The sequence below is a fragment of the Peromyscus maniculatus genome, chromosome 9, assembly GCF_049852395.1.
Source record: "Peromyscus maniculatus bairdii isolate BWxNUB_F1_BW_parent chromosome 9, HU_Pman_BW_mat_3.1, whole genome shotgun sequence".
Classification (NCBI taxonomy): Eukaryota; Metazoa; Chordata; class Mammalia; order Rodentia; family Cricetidae; genus Peromyscus; species Peromyscus maniculatus.
The window spans coordinates 52,229,668-52,251,982 of record NC_134860.1 but is presented as its reverse complement, the minus strand read 5'-3'; the positions used below and the strand labels follow the sequence as shown (position 1 = coordinate 52,251,982).

Here is a 22,315-nt window from a genome sequence, read left to right as displayed (position 1 = left end):
TTTGAGGTCTTTCCTGGAACTCACTTGGTAGCCCAGGCTGGCCTCGAACTCACAGAGATCCGCCTGGCTCTGCCTCCCGAGTGCTGGGATTAAAGGTGTGCGCCGCCGCCGCCGCCGCCGCCGCCGCCGCCGCCGCCGCCGCCGCCACCACCACTACCACTCAGCTCAAAGAACATTTTATTAGAACACAACCACACCAATTCATTTACTCTTGTTTCAGCAGCCTGTGCCACAGTACCAGAATTGAAAACTAAAGACAAAATAGTTGAACTTCTTGCCTCATGCAGAAAAAAAAGTCCAGGCCAGCAGGATTGCAGTGGGTAAAGGGGCCTTAACAGCCCTCTGCAGGACCCATGTGAGAGATCCAGCTCCTAAAGTTGTTCTGACTTCCACAGAGGCTATTGCCTGTTTGTATGTAGGCACACAAATAATTAAAAGTTTATTTTTGTTTTCAGTAAAAGTGTTTTAGCCAAGCATGGTGGCACATGGCTTTAATTCCAGGGAGGCAGAGGCAAGGAGCTCTCTGGATTCAAGACCAGTCTGGATCTCTAGAACAGCCAGGACTCCATAGATCCTGTCTCAAAACACATATAAAACAAGAGTTGAGAGTTAACCGAGAATAACCTCCCTCGGTGGAAGGAATGTGTGAGGTTGATACTACTACTGTCTTTGGGAGCCCGAGTCTGAAGAGAATATGGCAGCGTGGTGACAGACCACCTCTGCCTCCTGCTGTCTTGACAGGTGGTACCTGCAGAGGGCCAGGAGAATGGGCAGAGGGAAGAGGAAGAAGAGAAGGAGCCTGAAGCAGAACCCCCTGGACCTCCCCAGGTGTCGGTAGAGGTGGCCTTGCCCCCACCTGTGGAGCAGGAAGTAAAGAAAGGTGGGTGAGGCGTAACTGCCGTCTGAATTCTCAAAGCACATTTGGGCATTGATGCTTTCTGCCTTACCTGTTTTCCTGTGCCTGGCATCTCCCGGTACTGCTTTGAACTGGGTTTGAGTCTTAGGATGTTCAAATCTCCACGATGAGACTAGTCTGCCCTTGTACTTGGGAGATGGGAGAGGGCTGCTGAGCAGAGGATAACTCAAGGGAGCGGTGCGATAGATCCCTGGGCAGTGAGCCAGCAGGGGCCTCCTGTAAGCTGCTCTTGTGCTCTCTCTCCAGTAACATTAGGAGATACCTTAACCCGAAGGTCCATTAGCCAGCAGAAGTCTGGAGTTTCCATTACAATTGATGACCCAGTCCGGACTGCACAGGTGCCCTCCCCACCCAGGGGCAAGATCAGTAACATTGTCCATATCTCCAACTTGGTAAGTCATGGTTCCCATAGTGTGGGCTCCTTTTCTTGAGGGTTTACACTTGGGGTGGGAGCTAGAGAGAGATCTCAGCAGTTAGGAGTGTAGTGCTCTCCAAGAGGGCTTGAGTTCAGTTCTCAGCGTCCGTGTGTGAATGCTGGGACTCAAGCCTGGGCCCTCTGGAAAAGAAACAGTGTTCATGACCACTGAACCATCTCTCCAGCCCCGCTGGGGAAATCTCAGTGCTAGATGTCTAGGTGTGCTGACCTTCTTAAGACCCTGAAAGTTCATTTTCCTTGGCAGGTTCGTCCCTTCACGTTAGGCCAGCTGAAGGAGTTGCTGGGGCGGACGGGAACTTTGGTCGAAGAGGCCTTCTGGATTGACAAGATCAAATCTCATTGCTTTGTAACGGTGAGGCGGAGAGCTGACTGGTATGGCGGGTGGGAGAGCATTGTAGGGTGGAGACGACTAGAGGTGCCTGTGCCTCTGCTTCTTCCTCACCAGTACTCAACAGTAGAGGAAGCCGTGGCCACCCGGACAGCTCTCCATGGGGTCAAGTGGCCCCAGTCCAACCCCAAATTCCTCTGTGCTGACTATGCTGAGCAGGACGAGGTGAGGAAGCTAAAGGGAAGGAGGAATGGGTTCTGAGGTGTCCCCCAACTCAGTCGCTAAGATTGTCCTCCCTGTCCTTGTCCCTGTCCTCGTCCCTCTGCCACAGCTGGACTATCACCGGGGACTCTTGGTTGATCGGCCTTCGGAAACTAAGACAGAGGATCAGGGAGCACCAAGGCCCCTGCACCCCCCGCCCCCACCCCCAGTGCAGCCCCCACCCCACCCCCGGGCAGAGCAGCGCGAGCAGGAACGCGCTGTCCGGGAGCAGTGGGCAGAGCGGGAGCGAGAAATGGAACGGCGGGAGAGAACGCGGTCTGAGCGGGAGTGGGACCGGGACAAAGTTCGAGAGGGGCCCCGCTCCCGGTCACGGTCCCGAGACCGCCGCCGCAAAGAGCGTGCCAAGTCTAAAGAGAAGAAGAGCGAGAAGAAAGGTGCTTAGCTGGGAGGAGGGAGGGAGGGAGGGTGGGAGGGGTGGGGAGGTGGGTGGGTGGGTGCTCGTGTCTCCTGGCTGGAGGGACAGAGACCCAGACGGGTTGGGTCGGAGGGTTTTATGCATCTGATGGTGATTTCCTCCCACCACAGAAAAGGCTCAGGAGGAGCCTCCTGCTAAACTGCTGGATGACCTTTTCCGTAAGACTAAGGCAGCTCCCTGCATCTATTGGCTCCCACTGACTGAGAGCCAGGTGAGTGCTGTCCTTGGCTGGGGAGTGGTAAAATAAAGCTGGAGGTGGTCACTGCACCCAGGAGATTGATGGGACTGTGGAGATGAGATGGCCCGGCATTGGCCGAGGATGTTCTTGGAACTTGACTTACTAGCTAAGAAATGCATGTTTTACAAAGTCTTTATACAAGTCGTAATGTCTAGAATTGCTTTTTCATGAGAATGTGAAAGCATTTTCTTAGTGTAGCTGCTGGAAGGGAGGGGGTAAATGCTTGCCATGTGCTCATATGGAGGTCGGGGACAGTTTTGTGGAACTGGTTCTCCTTCCATCCTTAGGGATTTCAGGGGTGAAAGTTGTCAGGCTTTTGCAACAAGGCTTTAATACAGTGAGCCATCTTGCTGGCCCCTTAAATATTGGGAATTAGAATCGGGGGAATTTTGGGCTTAAATGCTACTCAGATTTGTTTGCATCTAGAGTGATGAAAGCTAGGGAAATAGCAAAGAGACGCACCTGGATGGTGGTAGCCCCTGTCAGTATAAAAGGGCACAGCTCACCCCCCATGCCTGCCCTCTTCTTGTTGAACAGCAACACTGACAGTGACCTGAGCTAGGGGTTCAGGTGTGGACTGATGTCCTTTCTCTCTCTGCCCTCCCGCCTGACTGCAGATTGTACAGAAGGAGGCAGAGCAGGCTGAACGGGCCAAGGAGCGGGAGAAGAGGAGAAAGGAACGAGAGGAGGAAGAACAGAAGGAGCGGGAGAAGGAAGCTGAGCGGGAACGCACCCGACAGCTAGAACGGGAGAAACGGAGAGAGCACAGCAGGGAGAGGGAGCGGGACAGGGAGCGAGAGCGGGACAGGGGGGACCGAGACCGCGAGAGGGAACGAGACCGAGACCGGGGCAGGGAGAGGGATCGCAGAGACGCCAAGCGCCACAGCAGAAGCCGGAGTCGAAGCACACCTGTACGGGACCGGGGTGGGCGCCGCTAGCTTAGAGAACACTAGGAGAGCTGCAGGTACCTGCCACTCTGCCCTGGGAGGGTCAAGGCCACAGAGGGATAGGTACAATCACCACCGCCCGGAACCAAGGGTCTGCACACCATTGCTGAACTGTAACTGCCACCCATCCCCACAGCCCCAATGGAGCAGTGGCAACCTCCCTCCCCAGCCTGACTCTGGGAACTTAGCCGCCGCCTCTCTTCCTATGAAGTCTGAGAGGGAAGAGCTAGGTTATGGAGGGAAGGGTTTGGCCAGACGTGGGAAGGAATAGCCAAGTGCCCCAGACCTCTCATCCCCTCCATCCTGCTTTCCACCTCCCTTGGGTACTCACACAGCCTTCTGGGAACAGCCGGGGCCGGGACTGGGTCACCTATGAGCTGAATCAGCCTCTCCTCCTGAGTCCCAGGGCCCCTGCAGTTCCCAGCCTCTTCTGTCCTGCGGCCTCTTGCCCTCTGGTTCCACTTTATATCCACCTTTTCCTTTTGTTCAATTTTTATTTTTATTTTTTTTATTATTAAATGATGTGGTCTATGGAAAAAAAATAAAAATCTGACTTAGTTTTAACTAGTACTTGAGTGCCTTTCTTTGGGAAGGGTTTTGGGTGAGAGGGGCGTTGAATGGCCATGAGCATGCATGGTGGGCCTCTGCATTCTTCTGGAGCAGCCGCCTCCCTCAGGGATCCTCATCCCCACTTGGCTCTAGTCAACCCAAAGCTGGACGTCTTCTTCACTCTGGGAAATAGTGTGTCCTGTTTTCCTCTGTAGGGCCCTAACAGCTGGTAGGGTCGGCTTCCCAGCCCCTTGCACAATTAGGCACGGTCACCCACAAGATTCGTCCCACAACTGCCACCAGGGGGCGCAAGCACTCTAGACTAGATCCTTGCAAAGAGCTTCCTAAAAGATTCACTCCCCACCGGTGTCGTGCCCCTGTCTCTGGCGAGCTCCCTAGACCGCCGCCGCTTCCCCTGCCGCCCTTAAGCTCGCCCTAGCCGACTCCACTCGCTGTTGTGATGTGCACAAGACCCCGAGGCGGCAGCAGCCTCGCAGCCGTACCCCAACCCAACGCGCGAAGCCGGGGCCCGCAGTGCTCTCTCCCGGGGCCCCACCTCACGGCGTGCCTCCGCAGGTGCCGTGCTGGCCGCTCGCGCTCGGGGCCTGTGGGGCCCCCTCCGCCAGACCCCTCGGAACAGCCCGGCCGTCCCGCCCGGGTACCCGGCCGCGCTGCGGGCCGGCCCGGGAGGGGCCTCGCTCGCATCTGTATGCGCCCCGCAGCCCGGGAGCCGCGGGGGCGGGGACTGGCCGGGGAGGGTCGGAGGCAGGGCTCTCCTCTCCCGCGCGAGCCGCCTCTCCTCCGCAGGCGGAGCCTCCTTCCCCCGCCCCCTCCGTCTCGCTCCCTTGTTCTCGCCGGGGCCGCTCAGACCTGCAGCGGAGCCGCGGCGCCGCCGGCTTGGATCCGCTCGGGGCTGCGCCCCGGGGAGCAGCCGACGACGGAGGCGGGCGGGGCGCTGCTCGCAGTCCCGAGCCCCTTGGCAGTGCCAGGTAAGGGCGCCTGCCCGGGTCGGGAATCCTCGCGGGGGCAGCGGGGGGCCCCGCAGCTTGCGGTGCGCTCTGGCTGCGAGCCGTACCGGCTCGGTTCTCCCGCGCTCTGCTCTCTCCCTTCCTACACACCTCTCCGGATTTCTCTTCACCCTTCCGCCTCTCTGCCCCTTCTCTCTCCCTCTTGTCCTGTCTCTTCCCATCTCTTCTGCCTTTTTCTTCTTCTACCTTGCTCCCCTTTCCCCTTTCCCGCTCTCCTTCCCTCTCCCATTGCCTTGCTCTCCTCTCCTCCTCCTGCTGTCCTCCTGCCCGCTCCTGTTTCCTTCCTTCTCTCCTCTTCGTCCCGCCTGTCTCCCTGGTCCCCTGCTGCCCTCTGGCTTCTTTTCTCTGGGGAGCAAACGGCCTGTCAGGTGTGTACGTCTGCTGGGGGGGGGGCGGAGAAGGAGGGGCGCAGCTACCTGACCATGGGCCCCTTCAGGAGAAGGGAGAGAAATGGGAAGGGTCCTCTCTCTAGCTCCTTTCCCGCAGCCCCTCCCTACCTCTCTCTACTGCTCCTGGTAGCTTACTCTACCAGAATGAAGTTCCCGAGGCCTGATCACACACACACACACACACACACACACACACACACACACACACACACACACACGCAGCCTGACCGCTCCTCTGCCCCACCAGTTCCCATGCCCAGTACCTAGGACTCCTTTTCTACCTTCCAGATACCCAGGCTGCCTCCCTGATGTCTTTGCTTCTCTCTTGCCGCCCTTCTGTCTCTGTGATCTGTCTCTCTCATCTGCTCTCCCTGTCTGCCAGACCATTCCTGATTCTCCATCCCGAGCCCTCAACCACTGTCTCTGGCCCCCGGATCAGCCTCCACTTCAGCTCCCCTCAGTCTCCTTGCACCGCCTGCAGCCCCGCTCCCAATTCTTCCAGCTCACTCTGCTCCGTTAGACCAATTCCCCTTAAAGACTGCAGCTGGCCGGGTGGGCTGGGGGCAATCTGGATAGGTGGGGTTGGGGGGGGGGGCTGTTCTAAGTCCCAACCTGACCCTGTGGATAAGGACGGCTACGTGTCAGTGAATCCAACCTCTTGATTTTTAGTCCTTCGCTGTCAGCCCACCTACCTTCTCTAGCACCCTAGTTCTGTGCCCAAGGCTGAAGGACAGGACAGGATTTGAAATTCCACATCCCTTCAGCATCCGTCCCCTTTGCTTCTTCCTCCCCAGCTTTCCAGAGTTGACTGCCCTGAGATTTATGGGCTTGGAGGGCTGGAGGTGAATCCAGGCAGAGCTGGGTGGAGGGATCACTGTCTGTCTCGGACTGGGTTCTGGGCCGTGGGTGTCTGCTTTCTTAGAGACCTAGGCTTCGGTGTCTAATTTGGGAGGGGAGTAGGATTTAGACTTTTCCTTGACCCTGAGCCGCTCGCTACCTGTCCCACAGGTGTGGATCCATGGGGTAGCCTCAACGCATCTTCCCAGACCAGCTCATGGGCCACCTGGCCCTGGCCGGCCTCAGCACCTGGGGCCAGTGAACAAGAGCCCTGGCTGGATTACAAGCATGTGGGGCCTTGTCCGGCTCCTGTTGGCCTGGCTGGGTGGCTGGGGCTGCATGGGGCGCCTGGCAGCTCCGGTCCCGGCCTGGGCAGGGTCCCGGGGACACTCAGGTCCTACCCTGCTGCGGACCCGAAGGAGCTGGGTCTGGAACCAGTTCTTTGTCATTGAGGAATATTCTGGTCCAGAGCCCGTCCTTATTGGCAAGGTAAGGATCAGCTTTTCCCGTGTCTTCTCTGTCTGGTCTGTCAGGCCCTTAGACCCTGCCCTGTAACCCCATCACTCGGCAGTGACCTTGGTCCCCTCGCATCCCTAACACTCACCCCAAACCCGGTCTCGCCCGGAGCCTCTCCTGCCATCTCCTCTGACTCTTACAGCTGCACTCAGATGTTGACCGGGGTGAGGGCCGTACCAAGTACCTGCTGACCGGGGAGGGGGCAGGCACTGTGTTTGTGATTGATGAGGCCACGGGCAATATCCACGTGACCAAGAGCCTGGACCGGGAGGAGAAAGCACAGTACGTGCTGCTGGCCCAAGCGGTGGACCGAGCCTCTAACCGGCCCCTGGAGCCCCCATCAGAGTTCATCATCAAAGTGCAAGACATCAATGACAATCCGCCTGTGTTTCCCCTCGGGCCCTACCATGCCACTGTGCCCGAGATGTCTAACGTGGGTGAGCGCCCCAGCTCTGGATGCTCCCCCGGAGCTCCTTCACCCTCCCTGCCCCTTTTGTTGTCTACCCTAGAACTACCCCTTTAACTCAGCCTTCTTCACATCTGGGGATCCCTCAACCTACTCTTCTCCCGCAGGGACGTCCGTAATCCAAGTGACTGCTCACGACGCCGATGACCCCAGCTATGGGAACAGCGCCAAACTGGTATACACTGTGCTGGATGGACTGCCTTTCTTCTCCGTGGACCCCCAGACGGGTGAGAACGGGCCCAGGAACCTCGTCGTGGGGCCGCCCTGGGGACAAACAGCCCTGACCCAGTGTCTCTCCCTTAGGAGTGGTTCGCACAGCCATCCCCAACATGGACCGGGAGACCCAAGAGGAGTTCTTGGTGGTGATCCAAGCCAAGGATATGGGTGGCCACATGGGGGGGCTGTCGGGAAGCACCACAGTCACCGTCACCCTCAGTGATGTCAACGACAACCCCCCCAAGTTCCCTCAGAGTAAGAGGGCGGTCTCTGCCCATACAGTCCTTTGCCCTGCCCCACGGCTTCTAGAGAAGCCATCCCTCCTCGGTCCCACCCCAGCTAGACCCTGGAGAAAGGAAGTGCTGGGGGGGGGGCGCAGGAGGGCTGGAGGCACCTCTAAGAACACATCTCCCCTGCCTGTTCCCCTAAGGTCTGTACCAGTTCTCTGTGGTGGAGACAGCTGGACCGGGAACCCTGGTGGGCCGGCTCAAGGCCCAGGACCCCGACCTGGGGGACAATGCCCTGATGGCCTACAGCATCCTGGATGGGGAAGGCTCAGAGGCCTTCAGCATCAGCACCGACTCCCAGGGTCAGGACGGGCTCCTTACTGTCCGGAAGGTTAGCCCCTTCCGTCCTCGAACACCCGCAGGCTCAGCTGGGGGCGGAAAGCTCAGTGGTGGGAGCTTGCCTAACACGCCCAAAGGCTGAGATTCCATCCCTAGCACCAAGAAAAAAAAACAAACGACGGCAATAGAGCTCCTGCCGCAGAGGCTCACTTATACCTCGCTCCTACCCCACCCCTGGCCATAGTTTCAACTGGTTTCCTAGAACCATGCTTAGGACCCCTGTGTTAGAACTCGGAGGTCGTAGTGATCGTCGTACCTTTTAGATGAGGTTCGGAAGGCTAGAAGGGGGCGTGAGCGTCTCGAGGTTATTTAAGTCTCCAGTGGGGCTGAGAACAGCTCTGCAGAGTTCACCCACCTACCATGACCACTGAGGCCACACCTCTCCCGTGCCCCCCCCCTCCCCCGACACTAAGGTGCACATGGTGAAGAGACTTTGCTGCGCCTGTGAGCTGGGCCCACCCTCTTCCAATCCATCGCTCTCTGTCTCCCCTCATCATAGCCCCTGGACTTCGAGACCCGCCGCTCTTACACCTTCCGGGTGGAAGCCACCAACACACTCATCGACCCCGCCTACCTGCGCCGGGGTCCCTTCAAGGACGTGGCCTCCGTGCGAGTGGCGGTGCAGGATGCCCCAGAGCCGCCTGCCTTCACCCAGGCCACCTACCACCTGGCGGTACCTGAAAACAAGGCTCCTGGGACCCTGGTGGGCCAGATCTCCGCCAGTGACCTGGACTCCCCGGCCAGCCCAATCAGGTTAGCTGGACTGTGAGCTGGGGAGGGACAGGATGTGCCATCTTTGGGGCAAATCATTATCCCTTGGCCAAGGTCTCACTTCCCATGCTGGTCGGCAGGCCTGACTAACCACAACCCAACCCTCCACCTACTTCCCTGGGTGGACCAGGGGTGGCGCCCCCTAGTGGCCATACAAGCAAATGGACTCTCGTTTGATAAATGGCTCTCTGCTGATCACACCCTGAGCGCTTCCCATGTTACCCACTCCATAACATTTAATTCTCACAAGGTCCCCATGAAGTAGGGGCCGTCGTCGTCGCCAGTTGTTTTAGAGGCCAACCGTGAGTGGCCAAGTGGCGTGCCCACTGGGAGTGACAGCCGGTTCCCAGCTTTGGCGTGGTCTACCTTGCGAACCACTGCTCCTCCACCTTCCAGACCCGCATCCCTGACACAGCTCCGTGAGGGGAGGTGCTGGTGTCATTCCCATTTTGCAGTTGATTAAACAAGGTCAAATGATTTCCCCCAAGGTCACCCAGTTGGTCTGAGGCAGAGCAGGGATGAAACATAGGTAGTGTTTCTCCTTGTAACGCTCCTATCACATCCGTCCCCCTAACTCTTAGGGGCTCCCAGGGAACTCCGGCCTGACCAGCGGCTCTGAGTGGTTGCTCAGGCTCTGCTCAGGGAGGAAAGGGGAGCCGGAGAGGTGGCAGCTCCCCCATCCGTCCCGTTTTCTCTAGATATTCCATCCTCCCCTACTCGGATCCAGAGCGTTGCTTCTCCATCGAGCCCGAAGATGGCACTATCCGAACAGCGGTGCTCCTGGACCGCGAGGCTCGGGTCTGGCACAACCTCACCGTGCTAGCCACAGAGCTGGGTGAGGAGTCCCGGGCCCTCGGGAGACGGCAGCGTTCTGGCAGAGAGCCATCCCTGAATGTGGGTGGGGAGGGGAAGTGACAGCCGTGGCCCCCTGTCTGTTCAGTTCCTGGCCGGCAGCCTGGAGCCTCACCGTGGAACAGGCGGAGAGGGCCTGCCTGCCTAAGCAGTCTCCCTACCTGACACTCATGCCTCTCCTCATTTGCTCAGCCTGAGACTAGACCTCCCGCCCTGTGGGTTAACAAACTGCTCAGGGCCAGAAAAGGACTGTGTAGGGGTGTGTCAGCAGCCCCCCAAAAGGGAACCCTTCTAGGACATTTGCAGGGACTTGCCCCCACACGCTGAAGTAGGGGACGTGTGCCGGCTCCATGTATGGAGCCTCTCTGGTGCCCCCCACCAACACCAGCACCTGGTTCAGTTCTCTGCCCTGGAGAGACAGGAACACTCCCTTCTGTAAGTACCCCTTATGCCCTCGACTCACGTTCCTGCTGTTTTTAAATTGTACATCAGCGTTATGGCTCTGTGTATAGATGTCAGTACATGTCAACAAAGAGCTGTATGTGTGTGGACACATGGACATGTACTCAAGAATGGATATAATTCATATGTGTAAAGCATACAGCTGTGTGGCACACACCTGTAATGTCAGCACTAGGGAGGCTTAAGGCAGGAGAATCAGTTCAAGGCCAGCCTGAGGGACATGAGACCCTATCTTGAATATAAATACATACATATATATGTGTGTGTGTGTGTGTGTACATATACTTGTGACATACATCTATAATGCAATATGTGTTCACACTTTTTTGTGTTTGCATAGAATTATATTTGTGGTATTTGTGATTGAATGTGTATAGTGGTGTACACGAGTAGCTATAGGTGATACTTTGTATGTGTGAGGATTTGTGGACAGATGGGTTACTGCTTATTGTGTATTAGGTACTATTTTAAGTACCAAAAATGGAGTGACTCGTTTAATTATTACACCTTGATGGGGGAGATCTGATGATTCCCCTGCTTCCACGGGAGGGAACTCAGATAAAGAGAAGTTAAGTCACTTCCCAAAGTCACACAGAAAATGACCGGCAGAGGCGTCTGACCTGGTCGGTTTGCAGTGTGAGCTCTTATCTCCTCCGCCTTCCTGCTCGTCACGTGTGTTAATGTATTTGTGTTTGCTTCTGTCTGTGAGGCTGTATTCTCTCTGGCAGTAGTGTGTGTGTCTGTAGCTGCAAGCGTATCTGTAGAAATGATTTTATGTGTATGAGTGTGTATTACATACATTACGGCATTGTGTCTGGTTGCTTGTTTATCTGTAGCTCTGTGTGTGTGTGTGTGTGTGTGTCCCACTGTGTTCTCGAACCCTTGCCAAATCCTGTTCTTACCGCCCACCCTGATATTGGCTAGTGGCTCATGGCCCCTACTGCAGTGAAAGACTCCTTCATTCTGTCTCGATATTTCCGACCTTAGGGCCAGGCAGCCGGTACAGCCTGCCCTGCCCCAAGTGGTGAACTCAGCCCCTTACACTAGGGCCAGCCAGCTCTCCCTCGTCCTAGAGAAAAGACTCAAGGAATCGGGACGCGCAGTACACTTAGCATTCTCTCTTGAATGCCACTGAGAATGAGAAACAAAGTAAGAAAATGCTAGAGAGCCACATAGGGTGAGCTCTAAGCTCTGCACCCTGTGAGGAGCTCTTAACTGTACAAGGTCAGCTCTCAGTGATACAGATCACAGTATTACAGCTTCCCAGACCTTTGATGCTGTGTGTGTGTGTGTGTGTGTGTGTGTGTGTGTGTGTGTGTGTGTGTATCTCCATTCTACATGTACATGAAAACTCATTCTCTGGGCCAGGTAGGATGGGGGTTAATGCTTCACTCAACGTTCGTCTCTGCTTTGTGTGTATTTGATTTGTTTTTAACACTCACATATTACATGTATAGTATGACTTTGTTTCTTGGTTTATATCTGCACACCTTGTGTGTGCCTTCTGCTTACCTTTCATTTATGCACATGCTGGGTTTATCTTGCATGAGTTTGCTGTGTGTGTACATCATCAATTCAGTATATTTGTTGCATGGGTATTATATGATATCTCTATCTTAAGTACCGTGTGAACACATATGCACTTGATATACTTCTACCCACTTTAAAACATGGTGTGCTGCTTGTGTATTACAGGCTACCTCATGTTGCTCTGTGTGCATGCTGTGTGGCATCTATGCCTCTGGACCATGTATGTTGTATGTGCGTGTATGGTGTACATATGTTGGTATTCTGGTTTCAGATAGCTCTGCACAATCCTCCCGTGTGCAAGTGGCCATCCAGACCCTAGATGAAAACGACAATGCCCCCCAACTGGCCGAGCCCTATGACATTTTTGTGTGTGACTCTGCAGCCCCCGGCCAGGTAAGCTGCTGAGGTAGATGGGTTGCACCCTAAGGCCTCCGGCGGCTGTAGAGAGGCCCACTGAGAGGCCTTTCTTTCATCGTCTTCCCCAGCTGATTCAGGTCATCCGGGCTCTAGACAGAGACGAAGTTGGCAACAGTAGCCAGGTCTCCCTTCAAGGTCCTGTGGGCCCTGATGCCAACTTCACAGTCCGGGACAACCGAGGTGGGTGGCCTTCTGCAACCACACCCATGCCTGTCTCCCTCTTCTCCCCCCCCCCCATGCCTGTCTCCCTCCTCTCCCCCCCCTCCCACACCCCTGGCCCAGCCTGACTGCCCCTGCCTTCCCTGTGGAACCATCTACCAACAGAAGGTAGGGGATCGTTGACACTTATCTGTTCTTTACATAAACCTTACCTGGGAAAGCTGGCTCTGTGGGCTGGACCAACCCTACGGGAAGGTACCCTGTGGTGATATATTGTGTACCCTAATAAACTTGCCTGAGGATCAGAGGACAGACCCAGCCTCTAGTTCTCACCTCTATGAAATCCTCGGCCTAAAGAGAGTGAGTTCCTGTTTCCTCAAACCCTATATACCTTCCTCTGCCCAGCCATATTGCGTGCTGGGATTAAAGGCGTGTGTGCTTCCCAGTACTGGGATTAAAGATGTGTGCCACCACTGCCTGGCTCTGTTTCCAGCGTGGCCTTGAACTCACAGAGATCCAGACAGATCTCTGCCTCCCGAGTGATAGGATTAAGGGTGTGTGTCACCACTGCCTGACCTCTGTGTCTAATCTCGTGGCTGGCTCTGTCCTCTGGTCCTCAGGCAAGTTTACTAGGGTACGCACTGTATCACCACAGTGCCCACCCACCTCCCTTTCCCCACAGATGGCTCTGCCAGCCTGCTTCTACCCTCCCGCCCTGCCCCACCACGCCAGGCCCCCTACTTGGTTCCTATAGAACTTTGGGACTGGGGACAGCCGGCTCTGAGCAGTACTGCCACGGTGACTGTCAGCGTGTGCCGCTGCCGCCCCGATGGCTCCATGGCATCCATGGCATCCTGCTGGCCCGAGGCTCAGCTCTCACCCACCGGTCTCAGCACCGGGGCCCTGCTTGCCGTCGTCACCTGTATGGGCACCCTGCTTGGTGAGTCAGGCCACCGTGGGACAAGATGTGGGGAGGGAGAAAGCAGGTCTAGACGTAGGCCATGAATGACCCCCTTCGGCCTGGGTTTTTCCACTACCTGATGGGTCCAAGAGAAAGCATTTGTTCTCATAGAGTAGACCTGCAAATCCGTGATAGTCGCCAGCCTTATATAGGGAAAGAGCTCTTATTCCATGTCAAGTGTGATGATGCTGGGCACATCACGGATGTTTCATTTTAGCCTTTCAAACACCTAAGGAGATAAACCCCCCCCCCTGCATAAATTCACACAAAGCAGAGGGCCATGGCAGAAATCAAAGCAAGGTGTGCCCAGGGTCAGATCTAGGGCTTGCAGCCCCTGGCCACACTGCCCCGGCTGGCTTTCCTCTGGCCCCTCATGGGAACCAGCCGGCTGGGCGGCCTGTGTGCTCTCCCGCAGCCCTGGTGGTGCTCTTCGTGGCCCTGCGGCGCCAGAAGCAGGAGGCATTGATGGTCCTGGAGGAGGAGGACGTCCGCGAGAACATCATCACCTACGATGACGAGGGCGGCGGAGAGGAGGACACCGAGGCCTTCGACATCGCCGCCTTGCAGAACCCGGATGGCGCTGCCCCTCCGGCCGCAGGCCCGCCGGGGCGCCGCGACGTGCTGCCGCGGACCCGAGCGCCGCGCCAGCCCAGGCCGCCGGGCCCCGCCGATGTGGCGCAGTTGCTGGCGCTGCGGCTGCGCGAGGCGGACGAGGACCCCAGTGTGCCCCCGTACGACTCGGTGCAGGTCTACGGCTACGAGGGCCGGGGCTCCTCCTGCGGCTCGCTCAGCTCCCTGGGCTCGGGCAGCGAGGCTGGCGGTGTCCCCGGCCCCACCGAGCCACTGGACGACTGGGGTCCACTCTTCCGCACTCTGGCTGAGCTGTATGGGGCCAAGGAGCCCCCGGCCCCCTGAGGCCGGCCCTGGCCCTGGCCCTGGCCCTGCCGCTGCGCTGCGGTGGGTGGGGCATGGGGCAGCGTGCACAGGCCCTCTGAGTGAGCCCCACGGGGTCCAGGCAGGCGGGGGCAGCCCAGGGGCCCGAGGTGTCTGTCCCTCCTCCTCCCCTCCCTCCTTTTACCTCCCACCCCTCAGTCCGTCTGTGTGTTTCTCCAGAGATCCCTGTCTGTGATTCTCCACTGTCGGGGGTTGGGTTTTATAACGGACCCAACCTCTGTTCTCACTGTGACTCTGTGGCTGTTTTTGTCTAGTAAATTCTAATCGCTCAGACTCTGTCTCCCTTTGCCCACACACATGCTCTCTGTCTGTCTCCTGCCCACATGTTCCTCCCTCCTCTTTGAGTCCCTGGCTTTTTGGTTTGTTGTTTTTGTTTGTTTGTTTATCCCTGTTATCCATCCCAAAAGCAAGAGAATCTTCCAGCCACTGCTGCCCCACCCTACTGCAGGAGATGCCCTGTGCCAGGTCAGTGTCCGTGGTCAGGAAGGGCTGGACCAAGGCTGCTCTCCCAATCCCTGCTTCTAAACCAGCTCTCCGTTCCTTGTAGACCTGCCCGCATGGTTCCATCCATCACTCATGGCCTCATCCTGGCTCCACTGGCTTCTAGCAGAAGGAAGAAGGAAGCCAGCTCACCTCCCAGGGCAAGAGCTTCAGCCCCCACGTGGCCACCTCCCTGGAGCTCTGCCCAGCTGTCAGCCTGCCCTGGGCATCCCAGCTCTGAGCATTGTCTTGTGTGCTTCTCAGGCCCCAGAAGGGAAGGGAGGGGGGAGAGAAAGGGGAGGCAGCTGGGGAAGGGGAAAAGGGAGGAAGGGGAGGGGCCTCCATCTCTAATTTCATAATAAACACTTTATTTTGTAAAGTAGGAGCCTGCTTCTGTTTCTGCACTCAGCTTTCCGGACAGAGCTTCCTCTGTGCCGAGGGTGGAAGCGGTCTAAACTCTCCATTCCCAGCTCATTCCTTCTTGGAGGTACCGGCTTTACCCTCTCAGAGGAGTGTTTGGACCGGCCCGTGTGAGGAGCAGAAGGATAGTGACTGTCTCCCTGTCCACCACCAACTCTTCAGGTCCACCCCATTTGTCTCCAACTGTCTCAAGAAATGAACCTCTGCGATTGGCAAGAGGAGATTGAACAAGGGGGATACAGAGTGAGCGGAGACAAGAGACCAAGCAGAGGGCAGTTGGGAGGGCCATACTAGTAACCACAAGAATGTGGGTGGGGAGCCGGCCAGCCGCAAGGCAGCCCTGGGCCTAGAGGACTAATAAAGCATGGGCCGTGGTGGGACAGCCACACTGATTGAGGCCCCCACTTCCACTTCTACACACACACATCTCCCCAGCCCACAGAAGGTCTCAGTCTCCATGGAGCACAGAAGAAGATCAGAGAAGCAGGGTGTGAGTGGTTAAGGGGTAGACGACATCAGGTGGGGCGGCAGCTAGCTGGGACTGCCAACATCCTCCATGCTCACCTCCTGAGGCAGAGGAGGCATCTGCTTGGGGAACAGCACAAGTCTCGGGCCTTTTCCAGGCTACCCAGGAAGTAAGTGGGGTCCCAGCAGGTCTTTGTGACCCTTCACTACTAAATGTGTGGAGAAAGCTGCTTTCATGAGAAAGAGAGAGAGAGAGAGAGAGAGAGAGAGAGAGAGAGAGACTGGGTCTCACCATGTAGCTCAGGCTGATCTGGACCTCACTGTATAACCCTGGCTAGCCTTGAACTCACGACAAGCCTCCATCTCTGAGGGCTGAGATTAAGGTCACACAGACCGGAGCAAACCTTCTCATGCCTTCCATAACTGCTGACTTAGAACGAACAGGCGGTGGGACGCCAAGAGCGCTCTCTCGGTCACTGGTTATTCCCTCTGCTGAAGCTGCATTAAAAAGCCTGCCAAAGAGCAGGTGTCCATCCCTCCAGGGCCTCAGGAAACTGAAGCCGCAGCAGGCTGAGCAGGGCATCAGAGAGGGCAGGGTCCTGCAGTCCAGGCAGGCTCTCTGGCCAGCCCTTTGGTCTCACCTCGATAGCTGCTTCAACCTTTAAAAGGTATTGGAACGGTGAACAAAATGATCCTGGACGAGTCTCAGGTTGAGAAGGGTACATTCAAAAGGGACATTAACTTTGCCTGCCTGGTCCTACTGACCCCGCTGAGGCGCTCCAACAATGCATTAAAAACGGGGGACGGGGGTGTGGGGGGGCAGTGTGGATAACCCAGGTGTGAAGAGCGCTGGCTGCTCTTCCCGAAGACTTGGGTTCAATGCTCAGCGTCCACATGGTGACTCACAAGCATCCCTGTGTCCAGGGGATTTGATCTGATATCCTTTTTCTGACCTGCGGGCACCAGGCCAGTGTGTGGTACAGAACATACATGGAGACAAAACACGCATATACATAAATCTAAAAAAATTAAAAACGCACAAAAAAGGCATACGCCTTTAATCCCAGCACTCAGGAGGCACGTGGGTCTCTGTGAGTTCGAAGCCAGCCTGATCTACAGAGCTAGTTCCAGGACAGCCAGAGCTATTACACAGAGAACCCTGACTCAAAAAAGAAAAAGAAAAGAAAGAAAAGAAAAGAAAAAAAGAGAAGATAAAAGAAGTAGACGCAAGCTTTGTTCTTTCAGGGTTCTAGCCTCCTTGTCTAGTCTGGGAAGAGTGGTAGAGAACACCTCGGGATTGGGCTGTGTATACACACTCACGCGCACACACGCGCACACACGCGCACACCTTCACAGCAGCCTTTTCTGTGCTCACATGCCCACCACAGGCCCCAGACCACCCCTCTGCCCCTAAAGCTTCAGAACAGACCAGGACGGTAAGGGGTAGTTATGGGCTGGTGCCCAGCCCGGCCCCGAGCCCCTCTTTTCTGTGGCTCTCCACTGTGCAAGGTGTACAAAGGGGGGGGGGGGCAGAGGCTGGCACTGTGCCACACAGACTGCAGGGGCTGCTCTTATTCAAGCTCCTTTCTCTTCCAGAGTCACCACACATGCCTCTCCTGCCACACTCACGTGCAGATACCTGGCCTGAATCACTCACCCGTAGTTGGATGTAAGACCTACTCACATCAGTGGCCATGAATCTGAACCCACTCATGCCTGTGCCAAAGCTGCTTCTCCAGTACTAGGAGGTCTCAAGTGTCCGTGACCTTCAGTTATCACCCCCGGAGACCCACATCTCCTCCCTAAGGCTGGGCAGTTTGCAGGGGGTGAAGGCTGCTGTGAGGGCCAATAGCCAGACTCCACCCTGGCTTGCAAACTGTTCCCATGTACTGAGGACTTTCTGTAGTCCTCTGTTCTTTCTGAGGGTCCCCGACTTTCCTTCCAACTCTCCAGAGTTTGGAGAATCCATTTCAGAGTCTGTAAGTCCAATGTCAATGAGTTCTTAATCCGAAGTGTAGACGGTCAAGGAAGAGGGAGAAGCAGCTGTCAGTCTTGGGACTGGGGGTAAGAGAAAAGTTTCAATGGCCTTCCTTCAGACCCCACCTCCTGACCAGCCTGGGGAGAGGGCAGTGGTTCTCCTGAAGCTGAATGCCTGAATCTCCAAGTCCTGGCTCCCTGGGAAGCCTGAAGCAGGTCAGGAAGACCAGAAGATGTGCTAGCTGGCACCACCAGTGTAGTCCTCTGGTCTTGCTCCTCTGGAGAGAGCAAGCGGAGAGGAGTGAAGAACAGGGAGAAGTCTGGTGAGTAGAGAACAGGGGTAGGCTACAGGGCAGGGCTCAGGCCCTGGCCAGCATAGCCAGAGAAGCCTGGGAATGGGCAGTTTTTCTGAGCTCACCCCTCCAAGCCCATGGGTTCCTTGGAGTTCATTCATCTCTAGCAAATAGACAGGGGCTTGGCCTATTCCCCAGAAGCTTGCAAAGAAGGCAGAAAAGGCAGGACAGTTGGCTCACATCTTTAATCCCAGCGCTTAGGAAGCAAGGGGCAGGCAGATCTCTGTGAGTTCGAGGCCAGCCTGGTCTACAGAGTGAATTCCAGGAAAACCAAGACTACACAGAGAAACCGTCTCAAAGGGGGCAAGGCAGGCAGCCAGGTGGTGGTGGCGCATGCCTTTAATCTCAGCACTCAGGAGGCAGAGCCAGGCGGATCTCTGTGAGTTCAAGGCCAGCCTGGTCTACAGAGCAAGATCCAGGACAGGCACCCAAGCTACATAGACAAACCTTGTCTCAAAAAAACAAAAGGTGGGGGGCAAAACAGTGGGGACTGGGAGAGAAATACGCACAGAGAGCCCAGGAAGGGTTGAGTGTATCTAAGCCTACAATGTTGTCACCCTACCATAACCTGGTAAGTCCCATACCTCTCTAGACCTGATCCCGATTCAGTACAGGATCATGCTTCCAAAAGCTGTCATGAGAACTGCACTCAGTACAGAAGGGAGGAATTATTACAGTCATTCTGGCCACGGCAGGCGGGCAGCAGAGACGAGCCCATCACCACTATACCTGAACTAGGCCCTGCAGCCTTCGGGGCTTCCAAGTCTTTCTGAGAAGGGCTGCTCTCTCTCTCGCTGCTGGCCTGCCTGACCAAGGTGAGAAGTGACCAGGAGAGAGAGAGACAAAGACTCTGACAGATAAGGACCAAAATGAGAACAGAGACTGGGATGGGACGACCAAAAAGAGTCTGGCACACAGCAGGGCAGTGGGCACGCAGCAGGCACGCAACAAGTGTTTGGTATGTCCGTCTAGAGACAGGAGAGGCCATACCATCCACCGGGCATCATCACAACATGTCGGGCAGGGACGCCAATTGCTCTGGGAGGCAGAAAGGATAGGGACTTAAATAAAACAGGCAACACAGAAGGGCCAGAGCCAGATGCCACGAGGCTGCTTCCAGAATTAACCCTGCCAGGGCAGCCTCGTTCCCCAACCCGCCCGCCCTGTCTGGGTCTCCCCAGTTCTGTCCTTTCTCACATCATTCCAGTCTTTGCTATTATCCTGTCGTCTTCTGGGGTCACCTCCTCTGGCTCCACCAAGAGTCCTCCCCCTTCTTCAGTGTCTTGCGGCCCAACAGGCTCAGGGTGGACTGGACTGGCTTCCGCCTCCTGCTCCGAGTCGGGGGCTTCCCGCAGCTCCCTGTACAGCACACAGGCATCGCTGCGGGACACATACTCCCACCCAGTCTCTCGAACGTGGAAAAGGTCCACTGAGCCCCCTGAGTAAGCGTCACGGTGGGTGGCATGGGCCACAGCGCAGCGGGCCAGGGTGTAGGCTTCCTGAATGGTCATGTCATAGCGGTAGCCACGGTCAAGCACGCCATAGGCATACGGAGACCCAGAGCCCACAGAGAAGACGTCCCCCTGCAGACAGGTGCCATCGCTGTAGACATAGAAGAGAGCGGGGCCCGAGTGGTCCCAGCCGCACAGGGCCGTGGCCACACACAGATCCAGGCCCCGGTAGCAGGACAGCATGGTGGACAGGAGCCTGGCTGTGCCTGCCACGCTGGGCAGCTGACCTTCCCTCAGTTCCCGGAGCCGCAGCTCCCGCTGTAGCACCCGATACCACGTGGCACAGTCAGCAGAGGTTCCAGAGGTGGTACCCAGGAGGTGCCGGTGCACGGGGATGACCTTTCGGGAGGCTGGACAGGCCACATAGCTGCCGCAGGAGGAACGAGTGTCAGCGGCGGCAATGACACCGTGACGGAAGCGAAAAGCCAGGGTGGTGGTGCCATGAGCCAGCCTGGGGCCATAGGTCTGCAGGAAGGTTTGAGGGTCGCAGCCCCGGGGCACAGCCCAGCCGCCAGCCGCAGGCAAGCGCGGGGATGGCCCCTGGGTGTCCGGGGACTGCCACCTGCACACGTCCTGGAGAGCCATCGCTGAGGCTGAGTGAAGTTGGGAGGAGCGCGGGGGGCAGCATTTGAGGCCTGGGTCCGAAGGGGAAGAAGGGACGCCGCAGAGAAGCTGGACAGCAGCCAGAGCCGGTAAGTGAGACGCGGGAGTTGATGCTTCATTTCTTCGCCCGAATCTTAAATCAGGCTTCGGAACTGGTTGGCAAAGCATCTCCACCCACATCAGAGAACTGCCCCAGGGAGACAGAACGGGCCGTCGGAGGTTCCTGCGCTGGAGAGACGCCACCTATCAGTCAGGTAAGAGTCTCCTGTCTGTCATCCGCTGTCTACCCAGCAGGGGGTAGAGATGGGGATTAGGGTGACTGCAGAGAAGAGTGGCTGCAAGGAGAAGAAGAGCTGGGTCCTCCTTGGCTTTGCTGTGTGGACATTAAGCATGCAAAGACTTCTAACTCATGGTAAGATGGGGGAACGACTATGCTGAACACAGAAAAGATGAGTTTCTTTCTTTCTTTTTTTTTTTTAGAAATATACCTATGGAAAAGGTCCTTAATGATTTTTTTTTGTAATGTATATAACTTTATTTTATGTGCATCGGCATGAAGGTGTCAGATCTCCTGGAACTGGAGTTACAGATAGCTATGAACTGCCATGTGGGTGCTGGGAATTGAACCCAGGTCCTCTGGAAGAACAGCCAGTGTTCTTAACCATTGAGCCATCTCTCCAGCCCCAAGATGAGAGTTTCTATAAGAGGGAAAAGGAGAAAGAGACTCAAATACCTCCCAGAAAAGCAGGTAGGTTACTGAGGGTAAGAGTACCAGAACTTGAAAGTTTCTCTTCTGCTTTGGGGACAAAGGGGTCTTTCTAGCTGGACACAAAGATGGTGTTCCTAGCAGGGCCGTGGTGGCACACACCTTTAATCCCAGCACACAGGAGGCAGACACAAGCGAATCTCTGTGAGTCAAGGCCAGCCTGGTCTACAAAGTGAGTTCTAGGACAGGCTCCAAAAGCTACACAGAGAAACCCTGTCTCGAAAAACAAAACAAAACAAAACAAAACAAAAAAATGGTGTTCCTAGGCTGGGAAGATCACTCAAAACCCACATTAAAAAGCCAGATGCTAGCACTCGGGAGGCAGAGGCAGGCGGATCTCTGAGTTCAAGGTCTACAGAGTGAGTTCCAGGACAGCCAGGGAACACAGAGAAACCCTGTCTCAGAAAAAATACAAATAAAAATACAAAGCAAATGCAGCAACACACATCTGTGACCAGCATTCCTACGGCAAGGTGGGAAGCAGAAACAGAACCAGCTAGCCTAGAGGACCAAGGTGAGAGCTGAAGGCTGTCCTCTGACCTCACACACTAAATAAACAATTTGTTCATTGTTAAAAATGGCCTTCCTACTATCTATATAGTTCAGTGGTGCAGTATTTGCCTAGCATGCTCAAGCCCTGGCATTACAAAAATTATTTTTTTTTTAAAAATCTGAAGGCATCCATGTGTGGTGACATATACCTATTACCTATTCCAGCATTCGGGTTAAGATGGGAAGATTGTGAGTTTCAGACCAGCCAGAAGAGACCCTACCTCAGATAGATAGATAGATAGATAGATAGATAGATAGATAGATAGATAGATAGATAGATAGATAGATAGATAAATAGATAGACAAACAAATAAATAAATAAATAGCTTTAAAAATAAATACTACAGGGGGCTGGATAGATGGCTGATCGGTTAAAAGCACTGGCTGCTCTTCCAGAGGACCCAGGTTCAAGTCCCAGTACCCACATGGCAGCTCACAACTGCCTGGAGCTCCAGTTTCAGGGGACCTGACACCGTAACACAGACATACATGCAGGTAAAGCATTAAGGTGCATGAAATAAAAAATAAAAATTTAAAAGTACTACAAAGTTTCAAACTCTTCATAAGGATGGAGTGAAATCCTCCTACATCATGCTATTAATAAGTCAGGTTGGGACAGCTGAATGGTCCCCTAAATGCATATCCTGACCTCCTACTCCATTCCTATCCTCCACATGGGCAATTTCTTCTAAGATAAAATTCAAATACTATATCTTCCCCTCTAAGAAATGTCTACAAGATAAAATACAAACAACCTCTTTCAACCAGGCTGACATGTGGAATTCCCTATAGAACCTAGCATTGGGCACAGCGGCTCATGCCTTTAATCCCAACACTTGGAAGGCAGAGGCAGAAGTTCAAGAAAAGCCAGGTCTACATAGAGAGACTCTGTC

General features: G+C 55.5%; 3 protein-coding genes across 17 annotated transcripts in view; 2 read left to right on the top strand and 1 right to left on the bottom strand.

Annotated features, from left to right (window-relative positions):
- Positions 1 to 4,126, top strand: part of Acin1 (apoptotic chromatin condensation inducer 1) — a 46,556-nt gene extending 42,430 nt beyond the window's left edge. For all 15 annotated transcript variants that reach the window (XM_076544995.1, XM_076544993.1, XM_076544994.1 and 12 more), the window contains 7 exons: positions 742 to 880; positions 1,163 to 1,308; positions 1,597 to 1,704; positions 1,798 to 1,905; positions 2,012 to 2,336; positions 2,488 to 2,588; positions 3,233 to 4,126. In XM_076544995.1, the coding sequence (XP_076401110.1) occupies positions 742 to 880; positions 1,163 to 1,308; positions 1,597 to 1,704; positions 1,798 to 1,905; positions 2,012 to 2,336; positions 2,488 to 2,588; positions 3,233 to 3,553 (1,248 nt within the window). In that variant the 3' untranslated portion in view covers positions 3,554 to 4,126. The remainder of the gene's footprint in view (positions 1 to 741; positions 881 to 1,162; positions 1,309 to 1,596; positions 1,705 to 1,797; positions 1,906 to 2,011; positions 2,337 to 2,487; positions 2,589 to 3,232) is intronic.
- An 830-nt stretch (positions 4,127 to 4,956) lies between these two features.
- On the top strand, positions 4,957 to 15,086 carry Cdh24 (cadherin 24). Its single transcript, XM_042284864.2, has 13 exons — positions 4,957 to 5,100; positions 6,537 to 6,854; positions 7,024 to 7,318; positions 7,455 to 7,574; positions 7,651 to 7,818; positions 7,994 to 8,181; positions 8,689 to 8,942; positions 9,659 to 9,795; positions 12,076 to 12,197; positions 12,290 to 12,401; positions 13,063 to 13,320; positions 13,757 to 14,760; positions 14,843 to 15,086. Exons 2-12 carry the CDS (start codon positions 6,654 to 6,656, stop codon positions 14,254 to 14,256), a joined length of 2,355 nt encoding a protein of 784 aa, XP_042140798.2. The 5' UTR covers positions 4,957 to 5,100; positions 6,537 to 6,653; the 3' UTR covers positions 14,257 to 14,760; positions 14,843 to 15,086.
- Positions 15,087 to 19,103: 4,017 nt separating this feature from the next.
- Psmb11 (proteasome subunit beta 11) lies at positions 19,104 to 20,501 on the bottom strand. Its single transcript, XM_016007027.3, has one exon. It carries the CDS (start codon positions 20,282 to 20,284, stop codon positions 19,184 to 19,186), a length of 1,101 nt encoding a protein of 366 aa, XP_015862513.2. The 5' UTR covers positions 20,285 to 20,501; the 3' UTR covers positions 19,104 to 19,183.
- Between the last annotated feature and the right edge of the window lie 1,814 nt (positions 20,502 to 22,315).

What these genes read in the sequence shown, in the direction of transcription:
- Cdh24 (XM_042284864.2), top strand. Translation starts at nt 6,654, where the DNA reads ATGTGGGGCCTTGTCCGGCTCCTGTTGGCCTGGCTGGGTGGCTGGGGC. An exon ending in AGCCCGTCCTTATTGGCAAG is followed by an intron (nt 6,855 to 7,023) that starts GTAAGGATCAGC and finishes TGACTCTTACAG; the next exon opens with CTGCACTCAGATGTTGACCG. An exon ending in CACAGTCCGGGACAACCGAG is followed by an intron (nt 12,402 to 13,062) that starts GTGGGTGGCCTT and finishes CTTTCCCCACAG; the next exon opens with ATGGCTCTGCCAGCCTGCTT.
- Psmb11 (XM_016007027.3), bottom strand. Translation starts at nt 20,284, where the DNA reads ATGTGGGTGGAGATGCTTTGCCAACCAGTTCCGAAGCCTGATTTAAGA.